At 39.4% G+C, this 26,742-nt stretch overlaps 1 protein-coding gene across 1 annotated transcript in view; it reads left to right on the top strand.

Moving 5' to 3' along the window:
- Positions 1-26,742, top strand: part of LOC126183869 (lipase 1-like) — a 295,410-nt gene that overhangs the window by 113,724 nt on the left and 154,944 nt on the right. The window contains exon 4 of the mRNA XM_049926161.1: positions 11,205-11,451. Within this exon, the coding sequence (XP_049782118.1) occupies positions 11,205-11,451 (247 nt within the window). The remainder of the gene's footprint in view (positions 1-11,204; positions 11,452-26,742) is intronic.

Below are 26,742 nucleotides of genomic sequence, written 5' to 3'. Positions count from 1 at the left end.
TTTACTGAAACGCTTAATCCACTTAGAGTAACAACTAAAGATGGAAGACAAAGAATTGAAGTTATTTATACAATCTGTAAATCTAAAAAGGAATAAATTTGTTAAAGAAAGGTTGTAGGTCATGAAGTTTTTAATAATAATATTCGTTGAAATATAATTACATAAACCAAATAGAAAAAATTTTCTAAAGTAGAATGTTGTTTCTTTTATATAGATGATTTATGGCAATGTGATTTAGTTGAAATGGATTCTGGAAATTTAAAAGGAATTTCGAAAATAAATAAGTATCAACTATTTCCATCAAATTTGGAATTCGATCATCATGTACTGTAATTATTTCATCTTTTTATTGGAGTATTTAATCTTTCATTTTAATTTTATAACCTTTTTTTAATTCTCATTGTTTAAGTTATATAATTTTTGCAAATTTTCTATACAATAATCTTTGTGTTTTATTTGATCTTTGTAAAGTTAAATTTGATCTTTGTGAAAAGTTGCCAGTGATAAAGAAAAACCTTTATTTTAAAAATAATTAATTTCATATAGAAATAATTTTATTAATTTTATATAGAAATAATGGTATTATTTTTATACGGATATAATTTTATTACATTTTTAATTACTATAATGACCGTCTGGTAATTATCTATTATATTTTCCTACTTGTATCTATCATTATCATGAGGACTTAGTGCTTTTTATTTACTTTAAATGTATAGATTTCCTGTTTTTCACTTTCAATTAAATTATATTTTCTATATTGTTCTATATTGCTAAAAAACCATGTTTAAAATCCTCTAAGCCTATTTTGTTTATAACAACATATTTCTTAATTGCTTTAGCTTTTTTTCTATATTTTCACCAAACTTATAACATTTCTGCTCTTAAACCACAAAATTCTTGAACTCTCTTCTGCGTTACATTCATCTTTCATTTTACGAAAAACTTTTTGGTTTACTTGTAGAATGTTATATATATCACCTGTTGGGTAATCACTTGTATCAAAATAATAAATCATTGATTTTATATCTTCATAGAATTTTTTTTAATATTATAAATATAACTATCTGTATCTTAATAACATAATTAAATATTTCCTACATATTTAGGTTTCATAATTCAATAGTAAAATCATACATTAATTCTTTAGATAAATTAAGTGAGCAATTACTTTGTTTAAATTTAAGAACCTTAGGTACTTTTTTAGTTACATTCCTAAATATAAATATTGTTTAAGATTTCTATAATGTATTACATAATTATCTTTCTTTTCTGAAGTTGTTATTAGCTCACTTTCATTTGTACCTGGAAGTAGCTTTGATTCAGCAGCAAATGACAAATCTTTATGTAAATCATGTAATTTTTTTTAGTATTCTATATCTATATCAAAAATATATAGATTTTCACAACTTTTTGAAATTTCTTTATTTTTGTACAATTAAAATTATTTGATTCATCCTATTGAAATCCACCATATGGTAAATATTGTTTCACAGGATAACCATATAAATTATTTGCATCTAGATTCATTATATAATTTGATATCTCATTGTTATTAAAATCTTTTAAATATTTATTATTTGCTTTTACATATCGTTTATAACATTGTGAAATTCCTCCTCTTATTCCTTTTTCAACCATTAAGAGCCTATCATAATCATATAATAATTCAAGTTTTTGTTCAGTAATTTTTAACATTGCATCAAAAGATCAACTGGGAGCTGTAAAATACCAAGAAGCATCTAGATTATATGTTTGTATAGATGTTTTTCTAAAATTCCAAATACATCACTTAATAATAGGACATCAGTTTCAAGATACAAATCATGATATTCACCAAGATCTTTTAATTGAATTTTTCCCAAACTAATTTAGCTTGTTTATAATCTTCAACATTTATGTTACAATCATTTAATTTACTGTAAAATTTTTCTTTTGTTGGTAATTGTGTTTCATCAATTTTTTTTCCAAGGAACCACATATTCATATAGATAAACATCTTTTATAAGTACTAAATTAAATAATCCTGGAGAAAAATATTTTTTAATTGATATTTCTTTAAATTTGGTTAAAGTTAACTACGTGAAGAAGCCATAAATCTAAATGTATCAACAACTCTCATCTAAAAATGTTTTTTTAACAAAACTAATGTCCTTCTTTTTAATTGTTTGGTATTACTTCTATTTGTTTATTATAATAACCAAGTTCTTTTATGGAAAGATAAGAATTTTAACCAGATAAATTATCTAAATAAATGGGTACAAAATATGATTGTTTTAGTTTTAATGAGTAATTATTGCATAATCCAGTAATATATTTTCCAGTTAGATTATGATGACAAACTTTTTTCTATTTTTTGTATTATTATAATTAAATAATGTAATTTTCTTGAGTTTCACAATTCTTCAATTTCAAAATTAATTTTCCAATTTCTTCAACTTCTTGATTTATACATTCAATAAATTATTATAACAATTTGGTCCTCTATAAACAACAGGATCGTTATAATTTCCACTTATATAGTTAATATAATAACAAAATCCACTCAGTTAATGTTTTTGATAGTTCATTGTATGTCGTTTTTCTGGATTTGGTTCACAATTATCTATATTTAAAAGTAATCTTTCAAAACCAGCATAAGCAACAAATGGAAATTTTTGTGTATATTGTTGTCTGATATCTAATGTTGTATGCTTATCAAATTTTTCTTTACTATTGAAATGTAGTAAACATAAATCACAAAGGAATCTTTCTTTATCATGTATCTTGATTTGACAATTTTATTATGTCACAATAGTGCCACCCTTCTAAAAGCCATGTACCAAAAGTCTCTAGAGGAATGGATGGTTCCAAATGATTAGAAAAGAGCACAGGTAGTTCCAGTTTTCAAGAAGGTTGGTCGAGCAGATGCGCAAAAGTATAGGCCTATATCTCTGACATCGATCTATTGTAGAATTTTAGAACATGTTTTTTGCTCGCATATCATGCCATTTCTGGAAACCCAGAATCTACTCTGTAGGAATCGACATGGATTCTGGAAACAGCGAACGTGTGAGACCCAACTCGCTTTATTTGTTCATGAGACCCAGAAGATAGTAGATAGAGGCTCCCAGGTAGATGCTATTTTCCTTGACTTCCAGAAGGCGCTCGATACAGTTGCGTACTGTCGCCTGATAAACAAAGTAAGAGCCTACGGAATATAAGACCAGCAGTGTGGCTGGATTGAAGAGTTTTTAGCAAACAGAACACAGCATGTTGTTATCAACGGAGAGACGTCTACAGACGTTAAAGTAACCTCTGGCGTGCCACAGGGGAGTGTTATGGGACCATTGCTTTTCACAATATATATAAATGACCTAGTAGATAGTGTCGGAAGTTCCATGCAGCTTTTCATGGATGATGCTGTAGTGTAGTGTACAGAGAAGTTGCAGCATTAGAAAATTGCAGCGAAATGCAGGAAGATCTGCAGCGGATAGGCTCTTGGTTCAAGGGAGTAGCAACTGACCCTTAACGTAGACAAATGTAATGTATTGCGAATACATAGAAAGAAGGATCCTTTATTGTATGATTATATGATAGTCGAACAAACACTGGTAGCAGTTACTTCTGTAAAATATCTGGGAGTATGCGTACAGATCGATTTGAAGTGGAATGATCATATAAAATTATTTGTTGGTAAGGCAGTTGCCAGGTTGAGATTCATTGGGAGAGTCCTTAGAAAATGTAGTCCATCAACAAAGAAGGTGGCTTACAAAACACTTGTTTGACCTATACTCATCAGTGTGGGATCCGTGCCAGGTCGGGTTGATGGAGGAGATAGAGAAGATCCAAAGAAGAGCGACGTGTTTCGTCACTGGGTTATTTGGTAAGCATGACAGCATTATGGAGATGTTTAGCAAACTCAAGTGGCAGACTCTGCAAGAGAGGCGCTCTGCATCGCGGTGTAGCTTGCTGTCCAGGTTTCGACAGGGTACATTTGTGGATGAGGTACAAATATATTGCCTCCCCCTACTTATACCTCCCAAGGAGACCACAAATGTAAAATTAGAGATTCGAGCGCGCACGGAGTCTTTCAGGCACTCGTTCTTCCCACGAACCATACGCGACAGGAACAGGAAAGGAAGGTAAAGACAGTATAATGTAAAGTGCCCTCTGCCACACACCGTTGGGTGGCTTGCAAAGTATAAATGTAAATGTAGATGTAGATGTGGATTATTATATATCTTGAAATGAAGTAAATTTACATGTTTTTCCTTTTTAGACTTCGTAATTTTTAATGGATACACTTATTATTTTTCATCTTCATCATGAAATGAGTAAACATTACTAGATACATTAATTATATTTTCTATTTTCTGAATATGATCAACTAATACAGGAAATTCAATATTTTCGAGCTTTTTTGAAGATCAAGGCCAACATTTTTATATTTTGTTATTCTTTCAGCATCTCTATCTACAGGAAACAAAGCTGATTTAATAGCCCATATAAAATATTTTTGATGATTACTTGTTACATTAATACAAGATTTTTTGTTTTTTATTATTTTAGGTGAATCAGTGTAAGATGAACCTTTTAGTGGAATATATTTATTAGTTGCTAGTTGTAAACCAATATTTCTATTTAATGACCATCCTCATCCTTGTGCTTGAAAATTGATTATGTTTTCTAAAATATCTCTTTTACCTTGTTTAAATTTTTTAATAACATCTTTTTCTGTTAAAATATTATAGTTTCGTGTTTGTTGTCCAAATTCATGAACTTTTTCATTTATTTCATTTGTGTGTAGTTTATATTCACTGTGTCAATTAAAATTTATCTTTAAACCATGATGTAGTTTCATATAGTCTTTAACAAATTAAAAAATTTTTGTTTTTACTGCAGTTAAGAAATAATTAGGATTAAGTGTATCTACACTATTTTCAAAATTTAGTTTGTAATATATTTACATATGCTTTTTTTAACTGAGGATTCTTTAATTGCTTTTCTGTCTCTCGGTTACGGTTTTACAATTATATTTGTACAAAGTGGAAATATTATTTTTAATGGTTAATCTTCTTTAGTTAGAGAAACATCATAAATATAAAATTTCACTTACTTCAGAGTTATTATTATTGTTAACAATATTTGTTGGATCTTCACTTGCTTCTTCTGGTATATAAATTTTAACAATATTTGTATAATTTTTTCTTACCTCAGTTATATAATTTTTATAGTTTTCATGTACTTCATCTATCATTATTTTTTACATTATTTCTATTATTTTCACTTAATTCAGCAACAGCTGCATCAGTCTTAGAACTGCACTCAGATGTATTATTTTTAACAATATTTCTATTGTTTTCACATACTTCAGGTGTTATTTCTACTAATATTTCTATTATTTTTAATAATAAATTTAATTAAATCAGATTCATGTAAACTGGAATACCCTTGTAAATTTTTTATTTTACAAATTTTGTGAAGTATATCAACAGAGAATTTTTCTAGTGCAGAAGTACTGTAAGTTTCCACTTTGTTCTTTTATTTATTACAAAATAAATTCATTAGATTCGTAAAAAATTTTTTAATAAATGATAATCATTTAATAGATGTATAAGGATTATTATTTAATAGATAATTAATCGAATTGTGAATTAGTTTATTAATTATTTTACTAATTAGCTTTTAAATGAATTAGTTTACTATTTAATTTAACAATCAGTTACTTTACCAATAAATTAGTTTTTAAAGAATTAGTTTTATTGATTAATTTAACTGATCAAAAAGAATTATTAGTATTTCATATATAATTAATCATAAAGTTCAAGATGCTTCTTATTTAGCTTTCTTATTTTTAATATTATCTAGAGTACATTTCTTACATTTATTATTATGTTTATCTTTATGTGAAGGACTGATGAAAAGCACTTTAAATCTTTAATTTCTTGACAACTTTTAGATCTCTTTGTAATTGTAGATGTTTTTTCAGTTACAACTTTTTCATTATTCAATGTAGATGTAGATTTTTGACCATTATCCATTGGTAGTAATAGTTTTGAATGTTGGTCACTTAGATTACGTCGTAAATGTTCTTTGAAATAATATTTAGGAACACTTTTTCCATATACACAAGGATTTTTATTGTAGTTTTGTACATGATATTTATTTATACATAATTTACATATAGTTGTATAACCATCTTTTGTATATCTCTGTAAAGTAAAATTATCAATTGATTTCTCTGTATTACAATATTTACAAAATTTAGTTTTCACAGAAAATTCTTGTTCATCTTGCTCCATTTATATCTAAAAAAATTTATTAATTTGTTTATAAGTAAATTTTTGTAATATCTATAATTTTTATAATTTTTAAAATTGAAATATATAATTAATCAAAAATATAACCATAATAATATGCTGGTTCATCAAAAGATAATGCTTCAAAGATAGCATTAATATCAATTACTTCAATTTTTTCTGGTTCTTTATTTTTAACAATACTTCTACAAAGTGGATAATTTTCATTTTCTTTTAACCATTCATCAATACATTCTCTATGAAAAATATGATTGCAATTTGTTTTAATAAACTGATTACTATTTTCATTAATTAAACATATAGGACAATCAATATCTTCTTCACATACCTTAATTAGTACATACGTTTTTTCATTTTAGTTTTCATTTCGTTTTGGTTTTCCATTTATACGAAATAATTTTTATTAGACTTATAAAAAATAAAAAATAATAAATTTCAATGAGTCATGTAGCTATAAGTTCAAAATTACAGCTTTTTAAAAATATTTTTAATATAAACTATATTATTGGAAACTACTTTAATCAAGAAGCTAAATAATTTAAGTAATTCTAAAGAAATTAGAAAAGTAAAAGAACTAGGGATAAATGTTTTATATAATATTATGAACTGTGAATATTTAATTACTAGATTTGGAGAACAACTTTGTTTAGAACTCAATAATGATTTTAAAGTTGTTTTGCCAAATAGATTTTCTAAATTAGTTGATGATTTGGATTTTGAAATAATTAAAAAAGTTCAAATGAAATTGAAATATAAAGGAATGAAAAGACTTAAAAATAGAAATAATGAATTTCATGGTATGGAGTTGACAATGTCATTTTTTAAAAAAATTTACTTTTATTATTGTATACATTTTTATTTATTTACTTACCTTCACAATGCGATTTTTTAAAAATATAATGTTATTATCTAATACATTTTAATTAATTTACTTATTTTCACAATCTGATTTTTTAAAAATAACTTACTTTTATTAACTAATTCATATTATTGTGCAACAATCACACTGGAAATAAAATAATGTAGATAGAAATCAGTTGTTTGTTGTATTTAGTTGTGTTATTGTAGAAAGTAGGTATTTAGTTAATGTAGTAAAATCAGTTTAGTTAATTAAATATACTGAATTTTTTTGGCGCAGTTTTAAATTTTTTAAAATCAGTTGTTTTATATACAAAATACAGAATTTATTTTAACACTGTATTAGTGCGCCAGAACCGGCAGAAACATTCTACTTTTCTCCTTTGGCGCACATTTCATGTGTTTGAGATAGCTGCGAATCTTCAGTATTGTTCTGATTTCCCACCTTATCTTTGCTTCATCCACCTTTCGTCGTCTAGGATTTGCTCTGCTTAGTTTCTTTCTGCAGTATTTTGGTCTGTCTACTAGTGTCCCCTTTATTTTATTATGTTTTTCTTCTGAACAGTCATTTCCCAAGAATGCGCCTCAAAATGTTCATGTCGACTCAAAATATTCATAGCTGTTTACTGTCATTGTTTCTGAGCATTCGCTTCGCTTCTGCATCTTCTGTTAGCTTTGTTGTCACAATGATGGTATTTTACTCTTCAGTGCGACTAGTAGGTCAGTCGCTGCTTAAGTGTGTAAAAAATGCGACAGGGCTATTTCACCTTTCGAATCAAATCTGCTAATTTTGATTAATTATGAGTGAATTCCAATACTGCTGTTCCACTGTGTTTATTACTTTATCCTGTTTCTGTGGGGTCCTACCCATTCGTCTCATGTAGGATGCCTAAAGGATGCTGCCTTTTCAGAATGCTATACAACAATTCAAACAAAATCACATTAATACTTTTTATTACAAATAGGAAGAATGACAATACTTCACTTGTATTTACAAGTGGTCACAAGTGACAGGTGGCATTCAAATAAGTGTCCTTTGTTATATACATTGTTTGTGCAAGCAACTAATATGGATCAAACATCATTGCTATCGTATTACTCTCTGCTAGGCCATGCTAATACTAGTACTCTCTGCTAGGCCCTGCTAATACTGTCTGAATACTGAGTGGCTGAGGTTGGCAGGAGCGTCACTTGTATTGCCTTCTTGTAGAGGCCTCACCTCTCATGGTGCGGTTTTAATCAGCGCACCATTGGCTGATGTTGTCTCACCGCCTTCTCTTCTCTTGCATTATTCATCTTCATTGCACCAGTTGTGGTTATGCCAGAACATTTTCTATTCCTTTTCTTTGTATTCCTGCTCATCTTCTTCGATTTCTTCTGTTTCCACTTGATTATAGACTTCATTGCTCCCTTCGTTTGTTTCTGTTACAGGCTCCTCGATTTTGGTTTCTTTACTATACACTGCCTTGAAGCAAAATTAGCATACCAATGTGGAAAAGTTGGGATTTCGATCCACATTCAAATATTTCCAAGATAATGTCCAGAAGCACACTCAATATTTTGTAAAAGGGTGTTTTCTTTATAACCTTCACAATGTTATTCAGACACCACCTCAGTCGCCAGACCATAAACTCATAGAGAATTTACAAGTAGAACTTTATTGGAGGGTCATATATACTAAAATAAATTCGGAAGATCTGAAAAAAATCTGAAGCAAGAATGGAAACTAATAGGGCCTCAGTTCAGAGCACAAATCTTTGGTAACATGCAATTTATTTACGAAGTAATATGCTATAGTTTACACCTATTCAAAGAAAGTATTTTTAATGTCTTGAAATTTTGTTTGTTGTTACTGAAACTAGTCCACTTAATATGTACGATGTATGAAAATTAATACATGTAGAATTCAAAACGAATGTGATGCCTCCAACAACAGAGAAGGCATGTGCCAGGTGTGATACTTGTCAATATTACTGAACCAACAGTTTAATAAGTCATGATTACAAAATACTGACACGAATTAGTTACAGATGAGTGGAGAGACTGGTAGAAGCCAAGCTCGAGGAAGATCAGTTGATGCTCCAGAGAATATAGGAACATGTCAGGCAATATTTACCTTTGACTTACATTAAAAGATAGGTTGAAGAAAAACAAACCGAAATGCTCAGATGGATATAGATTGCAGTAGTTATGTACACACATGGTCCAAAAATTGGTCCAAATGACTCTGAGCACTATTGTACTTAACTTCTGAGGTCATCAGTCCCCTAGAACTTAGAACTACTTAAACCTAACTAACCTAAGGACATCACACACACCCATGCCCGAGGCAGGATTCTAACCTGCGACCGTAGAGGTCGCGCGGTTCCAGACTGTAGTGCCTACAACCGCTCAGCCACCCTGGCTGGCTACATGGTCCAGTCACATTAATGTGAACACCGCCTATGTTCGATGACAACGTGCAACAACAACTGACAGCTAGCCGGTGCTAGCACTAGCCGTCGAGGGTATATAAAACGCGTCGTGAAGATCTGTGAAACCAACCTCCATTGGACGCATTCTGTCCGCCATGCCAGTCCACTTAATTCAGTTCTCTTTTCATTCCGAAATCATATATTGCAGGAATAGCGCTTGCCGATCAACCTGCCCACTCATGAGCCAAGGGTTGCTCGTTAGGACAAGTGCAGTGCAGGGCCAAAAACAGTGCATTTGTTGTCGTATTGCGGAAATGGAATGATTTATCTTATATTGAAAAGGGCATTATCATTGGCTTTCGGGACAAGGGTGGGTGCATTTCCGAAACGGCTAAGTTTGTAAACTGTTCACGTGCCACTGTGGTTAAAGTATACCGTGCGTGGCAAAATGGCGCTATCCAAAACCGGCGCTGACGCAACTGTGGTGCACCACAGGCCATAGATGAAAGGGGTGTATAACAGCTGTGGAGATGTGCACGAATGAACAGATGTGCAACAGTTAAGCAACTGATCATCCAGATGAACCAAGGGGCTACCAACAGAGTCTCCTCAATGTCTGTTCAGCGTAGGTTGCTGCGTAAGGGCCTCCACAGCAGGCACCTGGTTCACGCACCCATCCTGACAGCTGTTCATCGGCAACGAACCCTCGAATTTGAACGCCAGTACCGCAACTGGACCTCCACTGAGTGAAGGCAGTTGGTATTTCCAGATCTACCACATTTATCAGACTGAAAGCGAACGTCCTGCAACAATCATCACAAGGATCAAGGCTGGAGGAGGAAGCGTTATGGTCTGGGGAATGTTCTTGTGGCATTCCTTGGGTAATTTCGTCATTTGGAAGGCACAATGGATCAACACAAGTATGCATCTACCTTTGGGGACCATGTCCACCGTTTGTTTGTCCTCGGCACAATGGCATTTACCAGCAGGACAACGCAACCTGTCACACAGCTCGCAGTGCAGTTGCGTGGTTCGGTGGTTCAAAGAGCACCATACCCCTTCTACCCTCCCCCCCCCCCCCAAGACCACAAAACTCTCCGGATTTATACCCAATTGGGTATCTGTGAGACCACCTTGATTGTGCTGTTTGGGCCATGGGTCCTCAGCCAAGAAATCTACCAAAGGTGGCCACGGCATTGAAGGTAGAATGGCTGCACATCCCTATCAGTACCTTCCAGAACATCGTTGACTCTTCCTGCACATCCCGCAATTGTCTGTGCTGCAAAAGTTGGTTATTCACGGTTTTGACAAGTGGTTACATTAATGTGACTGGACAGTGTACGAAGAATCTTGCATAGGAGAGCTACATCAAACCATTCTTCAGCCTGAAGGCAACAATAAAAGCAACATATTTAGTGTAAAAATAGAACACTACTAGTAGAAACAGTGAAGTGACTGGATAGTGATAACCTCTGTACATACTCGATTCTTTCGGCAGATCTGTATTGACGCTCGGCACCCGGCAGCCGTTTTGGCTCCGAAGCTGTGACCCTCTTACAGCTTTGCAAAGACGGCGCTGCTGTCCTTCAGTTGCACTCGTCGATTATTAGAAAAAACTTTTGTGTGACAGCTGGCACGAGATGGCCGTGTGGGACCTGCCCGCGACCATAGACCACGTGCTGGCGGTGACGGGCTGGCGCCAGCTGCAGGCAGTGGGCCACTCCATGGGCAACACGGCGCTGCTCGCCATGCTGGCCTCGCGGCCGCAGTACTCGCGCAAGCTGGCGCTCGGCTCGCTGCTGGCGCCAGTCGCCTACATCCACACGTTCAGGGTGCCCTTCAGCCATTTTCTGCTCGCTGACTGGCGCCACATCCAGGTACTCTAAACGATGTATTCTTATCTGTCGACAGCATTTCCGCCAAAGTTAGTTTAACAAGTTTTCATTATTAATAAGAGCGGCAACACAACTATCCAGTTAAAAAAAATGAAGACATGCGATACAAAACAGTTCTAATCTTGTTAACTCTGTTTGGAGAAAATCAGTTTTTTCCGTTATTTTTCTGTAAAATGAGCATAGAGCTCTGATAGCAGTGATACAGGTTATCAGAAAAGAAGTGCGGAAATATTGGCCTACGACAATCGACAATTTGTAGTTCATAAAAATCGAAAGAATGTGTACTATGCTGTTTGCAACTCAATTTTTTTCATATATACTGGGTGTCTCCCCTAGCAGTCATCAGGCGCATTTTCTCTGGTGTTTCGGCAGATATTTGCAGTTTAGGTTTTGCAATGTGTAGATGGCGTCAGGCCTAACAAATACTGGTCATCAGGTTTCATGCAACGCCCAATGTCAGCGGAAAACGTCCGTCTCTTCCCTGCTGCAAACAACATTATTTATAAAGCGTAAGATCACGTGCCCATTCGATAAACGGTCCCCAGTTAGTCTAGTGCGATATTTGCTTCCTCGATATGTCTTAACAGGGACACTAAAACTTATACTGTTTGCAACGCAATTGTTTTCATATATGATAACTAGTCACGTACTCCAGTACTCAAGCAGCGACTTGTGCCGCCCTGCATCCTGCTGTATGACAGCGCCATGCAGCAGAGCTACTCAGTCGTTGCTGGACTACTGGTTACTTTTCCTGTTTTACTGTCCCTTGTCGGTAAAGCAAATATCACGCTAGTTTAATTAATTTAGGATCGCATATCGAATGGGCACGTAAAACTCCACTTCAAAAATAATTTTGCTTCTAAAGAGAAATAATCCGACGCTTTCCATTGACACTAGGCATCGCATGAAACGTGATGAGCAGTATATGTACGTTGCAAAAACTAAATTCAAAATATCCTCGAAAACACAAGAGAAAACGCCCCTGACGACCCTTAGGAGAGGCACCATATACAGCGTGAACATTAGTAAAACCGACTAACTAGATGTGCGAATTCATGATTGGAAATAGAGCAAAAAAGGTCCTATGAACATGTGTTCAGAAATGCATCGTTACTACTGTAGATGGCGCTGACGAATGACAGTTCCACTGTCCACGTGCTTTGTGTTCCTTGTGTGCTGGAGGCTGTGTAATTGACGCAGCCTAGTGTAAGCAGCGGAATGGTCCCGTATTCATGTCGGGAACGCCAAAACAAGTACCCTCACAGACACCAACCGCATCACACAGCATTGCTAACCCTTTTTGGGCGTTTGTGTGATCATGAGTCCTTTCAGACAGATGAACGTGCAGGGAGGCGTCGGACTGTGCATACGCTAGATTTGGAGGACTAGATTCTGCAGAAAACATGTTCATAGGACCTTTCTTTCTCCATTTCCAGTCAGAAATCTGCCCTGCAATTTGTCGGTTTTTATTAATGTTCACCCTATATATACAGGATGTTCATAGAAAGTGTCGAATACTTTGAGAGGTGGTAGTACCCATCGAAACAAGAAAAATAAGTCCAATAAACATGGGTCCAGAAATGCATACCGTAACGTCCTTTCAGATTTTCGGTCTTGGCTAACACTCAGCGGTAGAGCAATTAGAGTGTTATTTCTTATGTATCGGTATCGACGTTATAAACAGAACATTGATGAGCTGAACTCGCGACTTGAGCGAGATATTTACTTCACCAAATGTCGTAATTAAATCGTTTATAATCGATGGTTTATCAGTTGCTATTTAAATATTAATAATAAGTTCAAATTAGTTCCAGCGACACCAAATTCCCTATAGACTGGTTGTAACCTCAAATCTATAATCAGTCGTAACAGTGTTATTAATTCCTAACGTCAAGGAGTTTCTATATAAGCGCCGAGCGCTTCAGTCAAATAATATCGCAGCACGCTATCTCTATAAATAATATTGTAAAACTTGAATGATAAATGCGTGAATTGACACGATATGCTGGTTTATTACACAATATTAGTCACTTACTAACAGAGCCGTGAGGAAGAAGATTTCCCAGGTGTTGGGGGGAATTATAAATTATATGCTTCGTAACTATCGCCAAGTTCCATAGTCCATTAGTTATTACGAATGAAATTGTCTGTCAGTGTTCACTTCCTAAATAGTGTTAACTTCAGGTTATCTAATTAAAAGTCACTTCTGTCTAATATATGCAAGTCCTCTATCTGAATTCTAAATAATGAAATGTTTGAAGTCAAAGTATCATTTCACTGCGTTATAGTAGATCGCAATAATCAATTATTAAAAAAAATCTAATTGCGCCTACATATACGAGCATTCAAAACTATGACTTGCTTCGGCTAACTCTCGTAACGTAGTGACAATGGATTGAATTATCCTTAGCCGTTACTCATGAATCTCAAAGAGTACTCACACGAAGTATTCTTTGGGAACGTTGGTTCTACTTTGCGAATTTTAATTATAATGATTTTGCGATTTACTATGATTTTGAATTTTGAGTTTGATTTTACTGGAATCCTATCTTTCTTTCGTATGTTAATAAATTACTAAGTATTAGATTCCTGATTCAGTTACTGGTTAATATCCAAATAATAGTGTTAACTGGAAATTTGTTTGCTTGTTCATTTTTCATGGAATTTGGAACTTGTTTTGGGGAAATCTTTGGGAATTTTGGAGCTAATTTTTGATTTTCATTTCTCGTCCGTGGAAGTGGCATTACAATACTTTCTGAGATAAGTCCAATAGACATGGTTCCGGATATGCATACTTTCTGTGATAAACATGTGTTTACAGGGGGTGTTAATCACGGCTTCCATTCTTGACAATTCACCCCTCTGCGCTATAGCGTAAGGAATAACGCACTTTTCGAAGTATACCTGCTGGCATGCATTGAGGATGCGACCGAGTAGTGTGCGCGCGTCATTGATTGGCGTGGTATAGACCAATTCCTTCATATGTCCCTGTAACCAAAAGCGTATGGGATTGAGGTCTGGGGAACGAGCAGGGCAAGGTGTGAAGCCCACCCAACCTACCCATTGGTCCTGAAATGCCTGCTTCAGATGTTTGTGCATGTCGTGGTTAAAGTGTCCCGGTGCGCCATCATGCATGAACCAAATTTGTATTCGTTGCTGCAATGGCACAGCCTCCAGCAATGTAGGCAATACATTAATGAGAAAGTCCAGAAAATGCAGGTGGTGGTAGCACACATAGCCATATCAATCTATCGCCAAGTACACCTGTCAATACATTGATTGAGAATCGGTGTTGATGCCCTCTTTTATGGATTGCTTGGGGATTTGCATCTGCCCTTACAACATGCTAGTTACGAAAATTTACAAATCATTTCTTGCGACCCCTGTCCCATCAGTAATTAAAATCTTGGATGTAGCCAGTGGATCTGTGGCACACTTCTGCTACAGCTATTGACAGAACCGCCATCTGCTATGATGAGCTTGTGGCCTTAGGGCCTAAATGCGCTGTCGGTAATATGTGTACAGCAAATGTTCATGAATTACTCCCCTCCCCCCCCCCCCCCACACACACATGGAAATGAACGTTTAGCGTTATTGGCCGGGAGGCCCCTTGCGGGGCAGGCCCGGCCACCTTGGTGGAGGTCTTATTACATTCGACGCCACATCGGCCGACTTGCGCGCCGGATGGGGATGAAATGATGATGAAGACAGCACAACACCTGAGTGGAGAAAATCTCCAACCCAGCCGGGAATCGAACCCGGGCCCGTTGGACGGCAGTCTGCCACGCTGACCACTCAGCTATCGGGACGGAAGAGAGTGCAACACGCCTTCTGCTGCTGCTAATCGTTGCATACTGGTAACAGGGGTCTTTTCCACCAAATGTAGCACACGCTCATCCATGTCAAGTTTCCATACTGTGTGGGGCCTTCCACTGTCAGTCTCCCGAGGCACAAGGGTACCTGTGACCCTCAGACGCTGGAAAGGTCTGCTGAACTTATCACAGGGCACTCGGCACTGTAGATATTTTTCAGCATAGAGGACACGGGCTCGCAGGCTACATCTGTTTCCTAAACCATAGCACAATATCTTGCCATTTCACTTGTCGAGTAGTAGACTTCCGTTGCTAACAAGTGATGGATGTGTGAAAATGTAATACATCATTTTTAGCTACAAACAGCGCAATAACAGTAAACATGTAAGTGAATCCGCGTTTGGAAGAAGGTAAACCACCATGATACGTACCCAGTGTTAACAGTGCTGTGTAATAAGCCACACAAACATGATGAAGAGTAACGTTGTCTACAACAGAACTCAAACCACACAACTGACTGCAGACCACCTAATGGTAAGTAGAGTACTGTGAGTAAGACATCATAATACCCTATCGACACATTTGATGGAGTGCCAACGAATGGGCTAATATCCACAACCAAGCATGGCGCAGCCCGCCCTATAAACATGTGTTTATCCCTGAAAGTATGCGTTTCCGGACCCATGTTTATTGGAATTATTTTTCTTGTTGTTTCGATAAGTACTACTACCTCTCAGAGTATTCGACACTTCCTATGAACACACTGACGTGCAAAAGAAACTGGTATAGGCACTTATTCAAGTACAGAGATATGTTAACACGCAGAATACGGGGCTACGATCGGCAACCCCTGTTTAATACATGTGTCTGGCGCATTTGTTAGATCGGTTACTGCTGCTACAATGGGAGGTTATCAAGATTTAAGTGAGTTTCAATTTCTTGTTATAGTTGGCGCACGAACGATGGGACACAGCATCTCCAAGGTAACGATGAGTGGGGATTTTCCCATACGACCATTTCACGAGTGTACCGCGAATATCAGGAATCCGGTAAAACATCAAAGCTCTGACAATGCTGCTGCGGAAAATATCCTGCAAGAATGGGACCAACGACGACCGAAGACAATCGTTCAAGGCGACAGAAGTGCAACCCTTCCGCAAATTGCTGCAGATTTCAATCCTGGACCATCAACAAGTATCAGCGTGCGAACCGTTCAACCAAACATCACTCGTGTACTCTTGATGACTACACAACACAAAGCTTTACGCCTCGCCTGGGCCCGTCAACACTGACATTGGACTGTTGATAAATGGAAACATTGGACTGTTGATGACTAGAAACATGTTGCCTGATCGGACGATTCTCGTTTCAAATTGTATCGAGTGGATGGACGTGTACGGGTATGGAGACAAGCTCATGAATCCATAGACCTTGCATATCAATAGGGGACTGTTCAAGCTGGTGGAGGCTCTGTAATGGTGTGGGGCGTGTGCACCTGGAGTGATATGGGACCCCTGCTACGTCTAGATACGACTCTCACAGTTCACAGATACGTAAGTATCCTGTCTGATCACCTGCATCCATTCATGTACATTGTGAATTCCGACGGATTTGGGCAATTCCAGCAGGACAGTGCTACACCACACACGTCGAGAACTGCTACAGGGTGGCTCCAGGAGTACTCTTCTCAGTTTAAATATTTCCGCTGGCCAGCAAAGTTCCCAGACATGAACATTATTGAGCATATATTTGATGCCTTTCAACGTGCTGTCCTAAGGACAAACACAAACACCCAAGCCCGAAGGACGACTCGAACCTCCGCCGGGACTAGCCGCACAGTCCATGACTGCAGCGCCTTAGACAGCTCGGCTAATGCTGCGCGGCTGTGCCATTTAAAAACTTCATTCCATATATATATATATATATATATATATATATATATATATATATATATATATATCTTGACCACCCTAAATAACTGTTTGTCCAGATGCAAATTACAAAATGTTGCAAGCAAATGTTCTGTAGTCGTCAGGGAGACAGCAATCAGCATGATTGCCTTCCTTGTAGCTTTTTTTTTTTTTTTTTTTTTTTTTTTTTTTTTTTTTTTTTTTTTTTACAAAGATATGAACAGCGGAATGAAGTTTTTAAATGGAACCGCCGCGCAGGATTAGCCGAGCTGTCTAGGGCGCTGCAGTCATGGACTGTGCGTCTGATCCCGGCGGAGGTTCGAGTCCTCCTTCGGGCTTGGGTGTGTGTGTTTGTCCTTAGGATAATTTAGGTTAAGTAGTGTGTAAGCTTAGGGACTGATGACCTAAGCAGTTGAGTCCCATAAGAGTTCACTCAAATCTGAATTTGAATTTAAATGGCACCCTGTATTTTGTATTCGGTAACTCATTTCCTCTCCTAAAGACCTATTCAAAAATGTATCACAGTGTACCATTGACTGGAACACAACGGGATTATTTACATAACACAACGCTGACGTTGACGGTCCCAGCGCTTAGTGCAGGTACTCGGGATAATGGAACACATCCACCTACTGACGTTGACAGAGGACAAATGTAAACATAAGTAGAATGTACACCCGTCATTCCGTCAACCAAGAGAAGGTAGAAAGGCTACTCATCTATAGGGAATGTAAGTTGGCAGAACAGTAATTGCAATATTGTTTTCTTATGTACGGATACATTTAGTATAGTAGTTTAGTCCTCTTAAATACTGTTGTGTAGAGTAGGCAAACAGTAAAGACTCTCTTTCCTACAAACGTTTCTTTTATTGTTATTGTTGAAGGTAGGCGAAATGCTATGCAGGCAGCGGAACTGTACAGAGAGCGATATCCTGGCAAGAACCCACCTTCCTGATGGATGTTTTCTCGTCTTCTTGCTTCAGCAAACGGGAAATTTCAACCCACAACAACGCAATGTCGTAGCACTCGCAAAGGCGAAGCTGCCGAAGTTACTGTTCTCGCTTCCGTTGCTATGAATCCACATGTGAGCACACGACAGCTTGAACACTAGATTGACATTCCTAAAACCAATGTACATCGCATTCTTACACGTCACCGGTTCCATCCTTACCATGTACACCTACATCAAGAATTGCATGGGAATGATTTCCAGAATCGTGTACAGTTCTGTCAGTGGGCACAGCAGCAAATCCTCACCAACCCGAACTTCTTCTCCAATGTTCTGTTTACCGATGAATGTTCCTTCTCAAACAGACAGGTAAATACAGGGAACACTGGTCCATCGACAACCCACGATGGCTTAGACAGGTGGAACATCAGCATCAATGGAGAGTTAACGTCTGGTGGGGGATACTTGGTACTACAATTATTGGCCCTTATTTCATAAATGGTAATCTAAACGCCACAGTGTATGCTAACTTCCTCAGACGAATTCTTCCTCCTCTTCTGGATGAAGTGCCGCTAAGAACCAGAATGCTTATGTGCTATCAACACAAAGGATGTCCAGCACCTAATGCCTTGCGTGCACGTCGTATTCTGAACCGAAGGTATCCTTCCAGATGGATTGGTCGAGGAGGAACAGTTACTTGGTCTCCTGATTTAAATCCTCTGGACTCTTTTCTTTGGGGTGCATTAAAAACGTTGTCCATCGCGATATTCCAGCAACTCCAGAGGACATGCAGGAACGCATCGTGCTTGCTTGTAATTCTCTTCAGCAGGCATCACTGGAATCAGTAAATAATTCTTTCATTCCACGAGAGCATTAATGTATCGGTGTCCAGGGTCACCACTTTGAGCACCTTTGAATGTTCTACTCCTGGGCAATGGTACAGGACAGTAAAGTCAATTTTGTGTTATGTTTTTACTTGGTTTTTATTTGTTTTCTGGCCGGCCGGTGTGGCCGAGTGGTTCTAGGCGCTACAGTCTGGACCCGCGCGACCGCCACGGTCGCAGGTTCGAATCCTGCCTCTGGCATGGATGTGTGTGATGTCCTTAGGTTAGTTAGGTTTAAGTAGTTCTAAGTTCTAGGGGACTGATGACCTCAACAGTTAAGTCCCATAGTGCTCAGAGCCATTTTGAATGTGTTTTCTGACAACTCCAGCAAGTGGACGAGTTTGTGATCCCGGGCTCAAAGTCAATCTTTTGTTATGTAATTAATATCATTGCCTTTCAGTGAATGGTACACTGTGATATATTTTTGAATAGGTCTTTAGGAGAGGAAATGAATCACTGAATAAAAAATACAGGGTGCCATTCAAAAAAGTCATACCGCTGTTCATATCTTCGTAAAAAACAAAGCTATAACGAAGGCAAACATGCTGATTGATGTCCCCCTGACGGCTAAAGAACATTTGCTTGAAACATTTTGTAATTTGCATCTGGACAAACAGTTATTTAGGGTGATCAAGATAAATGGGACACCATATATTCAATATTCTCTCACTCGTTACGTGCAAACTATTAGTCCTACAGAAAAATTAATGGGACCTTTTCGTAGGAAATTTAATGTAGCTAAGTTTTGTACCCTACACTCATCCCATACCAGTCAGGATTTCTAGAACGTTGTTCATGGCACTTCCTCCTACCACTATACACGAACTATTCCCGATATTTGTTCTCTTTTGGTGTCTATTGATTGGGCTATTACGCCACCAGCATAGTCGGCTATTTCGTTAACATTACTAATTTAAGCGTTCCTGCGAGGATAATGAAAAAAAACACTGTTCTTAACGTTATGCCACAACTAATTACGCTCACAATTCGATCCACACTTAATCCTTACAAACACAGTAGTTTCGTAGTCAGAAGGCACGACGACTACAATGATGTAATTGTTTGCTTTATGCTGTTATCGTTCGCAAAATTATTAGGTAAAATTTACACAAAACATCAGTTGTGACTGGTGGGGGCTGAGTGTGGGATTGGGGATGCATTTGAAGGTCACTTTTGGACGTTTTTCTGGAATAACCGGAAAATTACAGCCTCTAGCGGAAATCTATCCCACTACAAAATTTAGCTGCATTAAATTTCCTATGAAAAGGTCATTTTCATTTTCTCTGTAGGACTTATAGTTTGTACGTATTGAGCGAGAGAAGACGTAAATCTCTCACATGGTTTTTAACGTCGTATGTTACATTGCGGGTTGCATAAAACGACATCGGTAGGAGTAACTGAATCACTCCATATACACTCCTGGAAATGGAAAAAAGAACACATTGACACCGGTGTGTCAGACCCACCATACTTGCTCTGGACACTGCGAGAGGGCTGTACAAGCAATGATCACACGCACGGCACAGCGGACACACCAGGAATCGCGGTGTTGGCCGTCGAATGGCGCTAGCTGCGCAGCATTTGTGCACCGCCGCCGTCAGTGTCAGCCAGTTTGCCGTGGCATACGGAGCTCCATCGCAGTCTTTAACACTGGTAGCATGCCGCGACAGCGTGGAAGTGAACCGTATGTGCAGTTGACGGACTTTGAGCGAGGGCGTATAGTGGGCATGCGGGAGGCCGGGTGGACGTACCGCCGAATTGCTCAACACGTGGGGCGTGAGGTCTCCACAGTACATCGATGTTGTCGCCAGTGGTCGGCGGAAGGTGCACGTGCCCGTCGACCTGGGACCGGACCGCAGCGACGCACGGATGCACGCCAAGACCGTAGGATCCTACGCAGTGCCGTAGGGGACCGCACCGCCACTTCCCAGCAAATTAGGGACACTGTTGCTCCTGGGGTATCGGCGAGGACCATTCGCAACCGTCTCCATGAAGCTGGGCTACGGTCCCGCACACCGTTAGGCCGTCTTCCGCTCACGCCCCAACATCGTGCAGCCCGCCTCCAGTGGTGTCGCGACAGGCGTGAATGGAGGGACGAATGGAGACGTGTCGTCTTGAGCGATGAGAGTCGCTTCTGCCTTGGTGCCAATGATGGTCGTATGCGTGTTTGGCGCCGTGCAGGTGAGCGCCACAATCAGGACTGCATACGACCGAGGCACACAGGGCCAACACCCGGCATCATGGTGTGGGGAGCGATCTCCTACACTGGCCGTACACCACTGGTGATCGTCGAGGGGACACTGAATAGTGCACGGTACATCCAAACCGTCATCGAACCCATCGTTCTACCATTCCTAGACCGGCAAGGGAACTTGCTGTTCCAACAGGACAATGCACGTCCGCATGTATCCCGTGCCACCCAACGTGCTCTAGAAGGTGTAAGTCAACTACCCTGGCCAGCAAGATCTCCGGATCTGTTCCCCATTGAGCATGTTAGGGACTGGATGAAGCGTCGTCTCACGCGGTCTGCACGTCCAGCACGTACGCTGGTCCAACTGAGGCGCCAGGTGGAAATGGCATGGCAAGCCGTTCCACAGGACTACATCCAGCATCTCTACGATCGTCTCCAGGGGAGAATAGCAGCCTGCATTGCTGCGAAAGGTGGATATACACTGTACTAGTGCCGACATTGTGCATGCTCTGTTGCCTGTGTCTATGTGCCTGTGGTTTTGTCAGTGTGATCATGTGATGTATCTGACCCCAGGAATGTGTCAATAAAGTTTCCCCTTCCTGGGACAATGTTCTTATTTCAATTTCCAGGAGTGTATGATGTTGACCATGTAGAGTGGAGAAGGAGGTGTAAGTCGGATACAAGAATAACTATTCATTGTACTGACTCAGCAAACTCCTTCCGCACCACCTCCGTAAGGCAAGACTGAGACACCTTTCACGTCATATAAGACGTAGCATCCCTTTTATTTCATGAACGGCTCCAGATACCTAAACAAGGTTTTCTGCAACTGCTAGTATGCTGCGCGGCACATAATTTTTTGTATGGACAACGCTCTGAACTCTAATATCAAGTACGATATTGAAACAAGTGTGGTTTTCTTAATGGAACCATATACTCGTCATAACTATTCAGAAGTGCCTGGAATAAGTATTACAGTAATATAGTGCTTGTTAATATTGACGTTGAAACCTTTCGCAAAAGAATCCGAGAAATGTACTAAAACTGGAAAGCAATACGCCCAGAGTAGGCTATTGTGGCTTTAACACCGCCGAGCAGAACTCACATGCCAGGCTCTGTCGTTACATGCAGCAAAACAGGCCTACGCTACTAAGGTAAGACCTCATTTCATGTACAATATAGATATAGGGTCAGCTATGATTTTTGTTTATGGAACTAAAACGTATGTTAGCTTCTGGCGCATTAGATGGGGCTTAAGTAAACTACTTTAAAAATTTAGAAATTTTTGGTAAGATCCTATGGGACCAAACTACTGAGGTCATCGGTCCCTAGGCCTACACACTACTTACTCGAACTTAAACCAGCTTACGCTGAGGACACTACACACACCCATGCCCGAGGGAGGGCTCGAACCCCCGACCGCGGGAACCGCACGAAACGTGGCAAGGCGCCCTAGATCGCACGGCTACCCCACGCGGCCCGTCTCCAGCCTTTCTAGAAGTAACTAAAGTTCTGTCAGGCAGTTTTCCAATTAAACCCTCCCCAGTGCTGCTTGCTTCTCAAAGCCGAAACAGAAACGTTGGTCATTCTTACTTTACAATGATAAACAGCCCCATTTATGGAAAAAAGAAACTACTGTCTTAACTTTCAGAGAGTTGAAAAAAAAATACCTGACCTGTCTTTGCCTAGAGATGCCTTAATGTTTCTTAAAGATAAAACACCTGCTGTCTGAAAAATGTGTCTATACATACGGAGATTGCAATTAAATGGAATACACTTTAAAGAACAGAATGAGATTTTCACTCTGCAGCGGAGTGTGCGCTGATATGAAACTTCCTGGCAGATTAAAACTGTGTGCCCGACCGAGACTCGAACCCTTTGCCTTCCGCGGGCAAGTCCTCTACCAACTGAGCTACCCAAGCACGACTCACGTCCCGTCTTCACAGCTCCACTTCAGCCAGTGCCTCGCCTTCTACCTTCCAAACTTTACAGAAGCTCTCCTGCGAACCTTGCAGAACTAGCACTCCTGAAAGAAAGGATACTGCGGAGACATGGCTTAGCTACAGCCTGGGGGATGTTTCCAGAATGAGATTTTCACCCTGCAGCGGAGTGTGCGCTGATATGAAACTTTCTGGCAGATTAAAATTGTGTGCCGGACCGAGACTCGAACTCGGGACCTTTGTCTTTCGCGGGCAACTGCTCTACCAACTTTTTTTTTAATTTTTTTTTAATAGGATGCTGCGAAACAGTACTCCCATCCTCAGACCATCCACTACACCCGGCCTCCAGGTCGCTTTTTTTTTTTTATTGCTAGGGCGCCGTAGCACAATATAAGAAATGAAATGTCTTCTTGAGGTGTTTTTTTTTGGTCCAAATAGTAAACAGAAATTTTTGTGGTGCACAAAAGACAATCACTTCTTAAGTGAAGGTAAGTTGCTCCGCTGCTCTGCGAGAGAAGGGAAATGTGAAAAACGAAAATGGGGAAAAAAATGCCTTCTGCATTGGTGAGCATCTGAATAGTATTGTAAATTTCCGACAAGTACTGAAGTCCCAGGAATCAAATGGGATTCATACATACAGGTCACTGGCAACCTCTGCGATCCGAAATATTGTATTTGAAGCTTTTAACCGTTAATTATGATGTTTAGCATATTTCCAAATATCCTCCTGTAGTCACAATGTTGTCTCATTTTAAAGTGTTCAATTTCTATGTAAGAATAATAGTCGAGGAAAGTAGCATGCCTATTCTGCATAATAAACGATGCTGTGTGGCCCATGATCCACGTTGCAGCGTTGTTTTTGGCTCGTGGATATCTCAGTTTTTGTGGCTGAAAGACCTCTAAAGGATCTACACCACAGGGTGTCGTACGGTCTATCACCGACAAACGTTGACGAAGAAATGTAGTAATTTCTGCTGCATGTCCGCACGTGAACCTATGAAGAAGCGTATCGACCCTTCCGCATGCGTCACAGTTGGGCGTTGGATGAAGGCCAATTTTATGTAGCTTTTCATTCGTTGCTACTTTATCGTTGACTGTTAGATACCAGTCGGCTATGACGCGTGACGGTAACACGTCACTGTGCACATTCCGCCATACTATACTCCAATGTGTATGTGGATGTTTTTCTTCGAGACGATTCCTGTGGTTTGTTGTCGTGAGAAAGCCATAAAGCTTCCTGTTCGTCAGGCTTCCGTTATCGACGATGTTGTGTCGAATGTAGCTCATTTCCATGTAGTACAGTCGCACATGTCGGTAACAAAGTGGAATGCCGGCGATATTAACGGGTGGGTCAAGGCTATGAGGCTTCCACCGCTGAATGAGGTTTGTGATGATACTGGTCCTCCGGGTACGGAACTCCTTCCTGATGCGATTTAGGAGCAGGGTGACACATTTTTTGTGTACTTTAATGAGGTTAAGGCCACCTTTGAACGAAGGTAAGGTTAAGGTATCGAATTGAACTTTGAAAATGTGCCCCCTAAAAAGAAACCAACATAACGCTTGTTGTATACTCTTGGCTAGATGGTCGGAGATTGGAAGAATTTGCGCCAAATAAGTCATCTTGCTCGTGATGGCGATCTCGATGGTCTTAACTTTCTGTAGTATGTTCAAGTCACGGTCGGAGTGAAGTATCAAAGCAGCACGTAATTTATTAAGCATGTGTGACCAGTTCTTCGTCAGGAATTTGTCTGGTTTGGCCTCAAAGGTAACACCGAGGGTTGTGTGAGAATCCTTGACCTTGCACCAGGTAACATGGGAAATGTCTCCGATACCGCCACCGATCTGCAAAGCTGTGGTTTTAGTTCTGTTGAGTATTGCTCCTGAAAGAAACGTGAATGTTTGTAAAAGAGTTTCCGCTGACAGAAGTTGTTGTGATGATGACACAGTTACGCATATATCGTCAGCATACGCAATGCATGGGATAGTGACAGACTCGACGCTAAGTCCGATCCCGCTATGCGCCAAGTTGTTCAGTAGCGGCTCCACTGCAATGGCGTACAAAATCATTGACAGAGGACATCCTTGGCGGACGGATTGCTCAATGGAAACTTCTTTTGTAAAATGGCCATTAATGAGAATCCGTGAGGAGGCGTTTGTAGTAAGTATGCGAATTAATTCTATGATATGAAGTCCAAATCCTAGTTTCTTCATGCTTTTAAAGAGGAAGTCATGACGTACACGGTCATAAGCCTTCTCAAAATCTAGAAAGATCAGAGCGCCCTGTCCTTTGGTTACAGCATACGAACAGATGATGTCCCTCAAATCGCAGGCTGCCGAAATTGCACTTCGGCCTTGCACTGCACTGTACTGGTAACTGCCCAAAACCTTGTGCATAACGGTTTGCATCCTTAGCTTAATCGATCTGGTGATGATTTTGAAATCGGCATTCAGGAGTGTGATGGGTCGCATGTTTTCGACCTTCCTGCTGTTCCCTTTTTTCGGTAAGGGCAGGATGATACCTTCCGTAAATGCCTTGAGTATAACTTCCAGGTGCCAGAGTTCATTCGCTATCTGGAGGAATGTCGGACCGAGGAGGTTCCAGTAACGCTGGTAAAACTCAGCGCTGAGACCGTCGGGTCCTGGTGACTTCCCTTTCTTTGCACTGTGGACCGCCAGTCGGATTTCGTCCTCTGTGAAAAGAGATTCCAGATTTTCATTATCCTGTTGTGACAAGCGACAGTTCAACGTCCTAAGAAAGTCGTCGCACGAGTTTTCATCAACGGCTTGCTTCTTCTAAAGTTGACTATAATAGTCGGTAGACGTGCGAGATGATGTCACGTTGCTTCGTGATGGCATTCTCAGCGTCATCAACGACGGCTTCAATCAACATGGCTTTACACCGTTTCGTCGTTCTCAGGATGTGGTACAGAGAGGCCCGTTCGTCGGCGGCAACGTCCTTGGGGTGGGCTCGCACGATGATGCCTTGCATTCGTTGGCGTTGTATCGCCGTGATTTTCGCTTTATATCGTTTGATCTTTATGTCGATATCGCGAGAAGGATTGGTAGCGCGACTGTACAGTTCTCTCAAACAGCGATAATAAAACTCAATAGTCTGTTTCTGCCAAAAGCTTTTTTTGTCGGGCGTAACTCATGAGGGTGAGGCGTAATTTAGGCTTAGCACACTGAGTCCACCACTGGAGAGCGCTATCGTAACGACGACGTTGCCGCTGGAGCTGTTGCCACGTTATGTTCACCTCCTCTTCAAGTTGGGCATCCTGCAGAAGGCTGACATTCAATTTCCAGTAGCCTTTCCCGCGGTATATTTGCTGGCGGTGTAGGTTAAGGTAACACTGATACGCACAATGGTCGGAGATGTTGACAGGAGCTATGTCACAGTTCACAGCGTGTCGCTGGAGGGCCTCGGACACATAGATCCTATCCAGTCGACTGGCAGAATGACTGGTTACGTAGGTGTACGCTACCCGTTCACCGTGCAGTTGTTGCCATGTATCGTGAAGACGCATGCCATGAATTAAATGTTCAAGTTCGATACATCTGTTCGTGTTAGGAGTTTGGTCTCTATCGTTG

Source organism: Schistocerca cancellata, chromosome 4 (genome assembly GCF_023864275.1).
Source record: "Schistocerca cancellata isolate TAMUIC-IGC-003103 chromosome 4, iqSchCanc2.1, whole genome shotgun sequence".
In the NCBI taxonomy this organism is placed as follows: Eukaryota; Metazoa; Arthropoda; class Insecta; order Orthoptera; family Acrididae; genus Schistocerca; species Schistocerca cancellata.
This window is presented reverse-complemented; position numbering and strand designations above follow the sequence as displayed.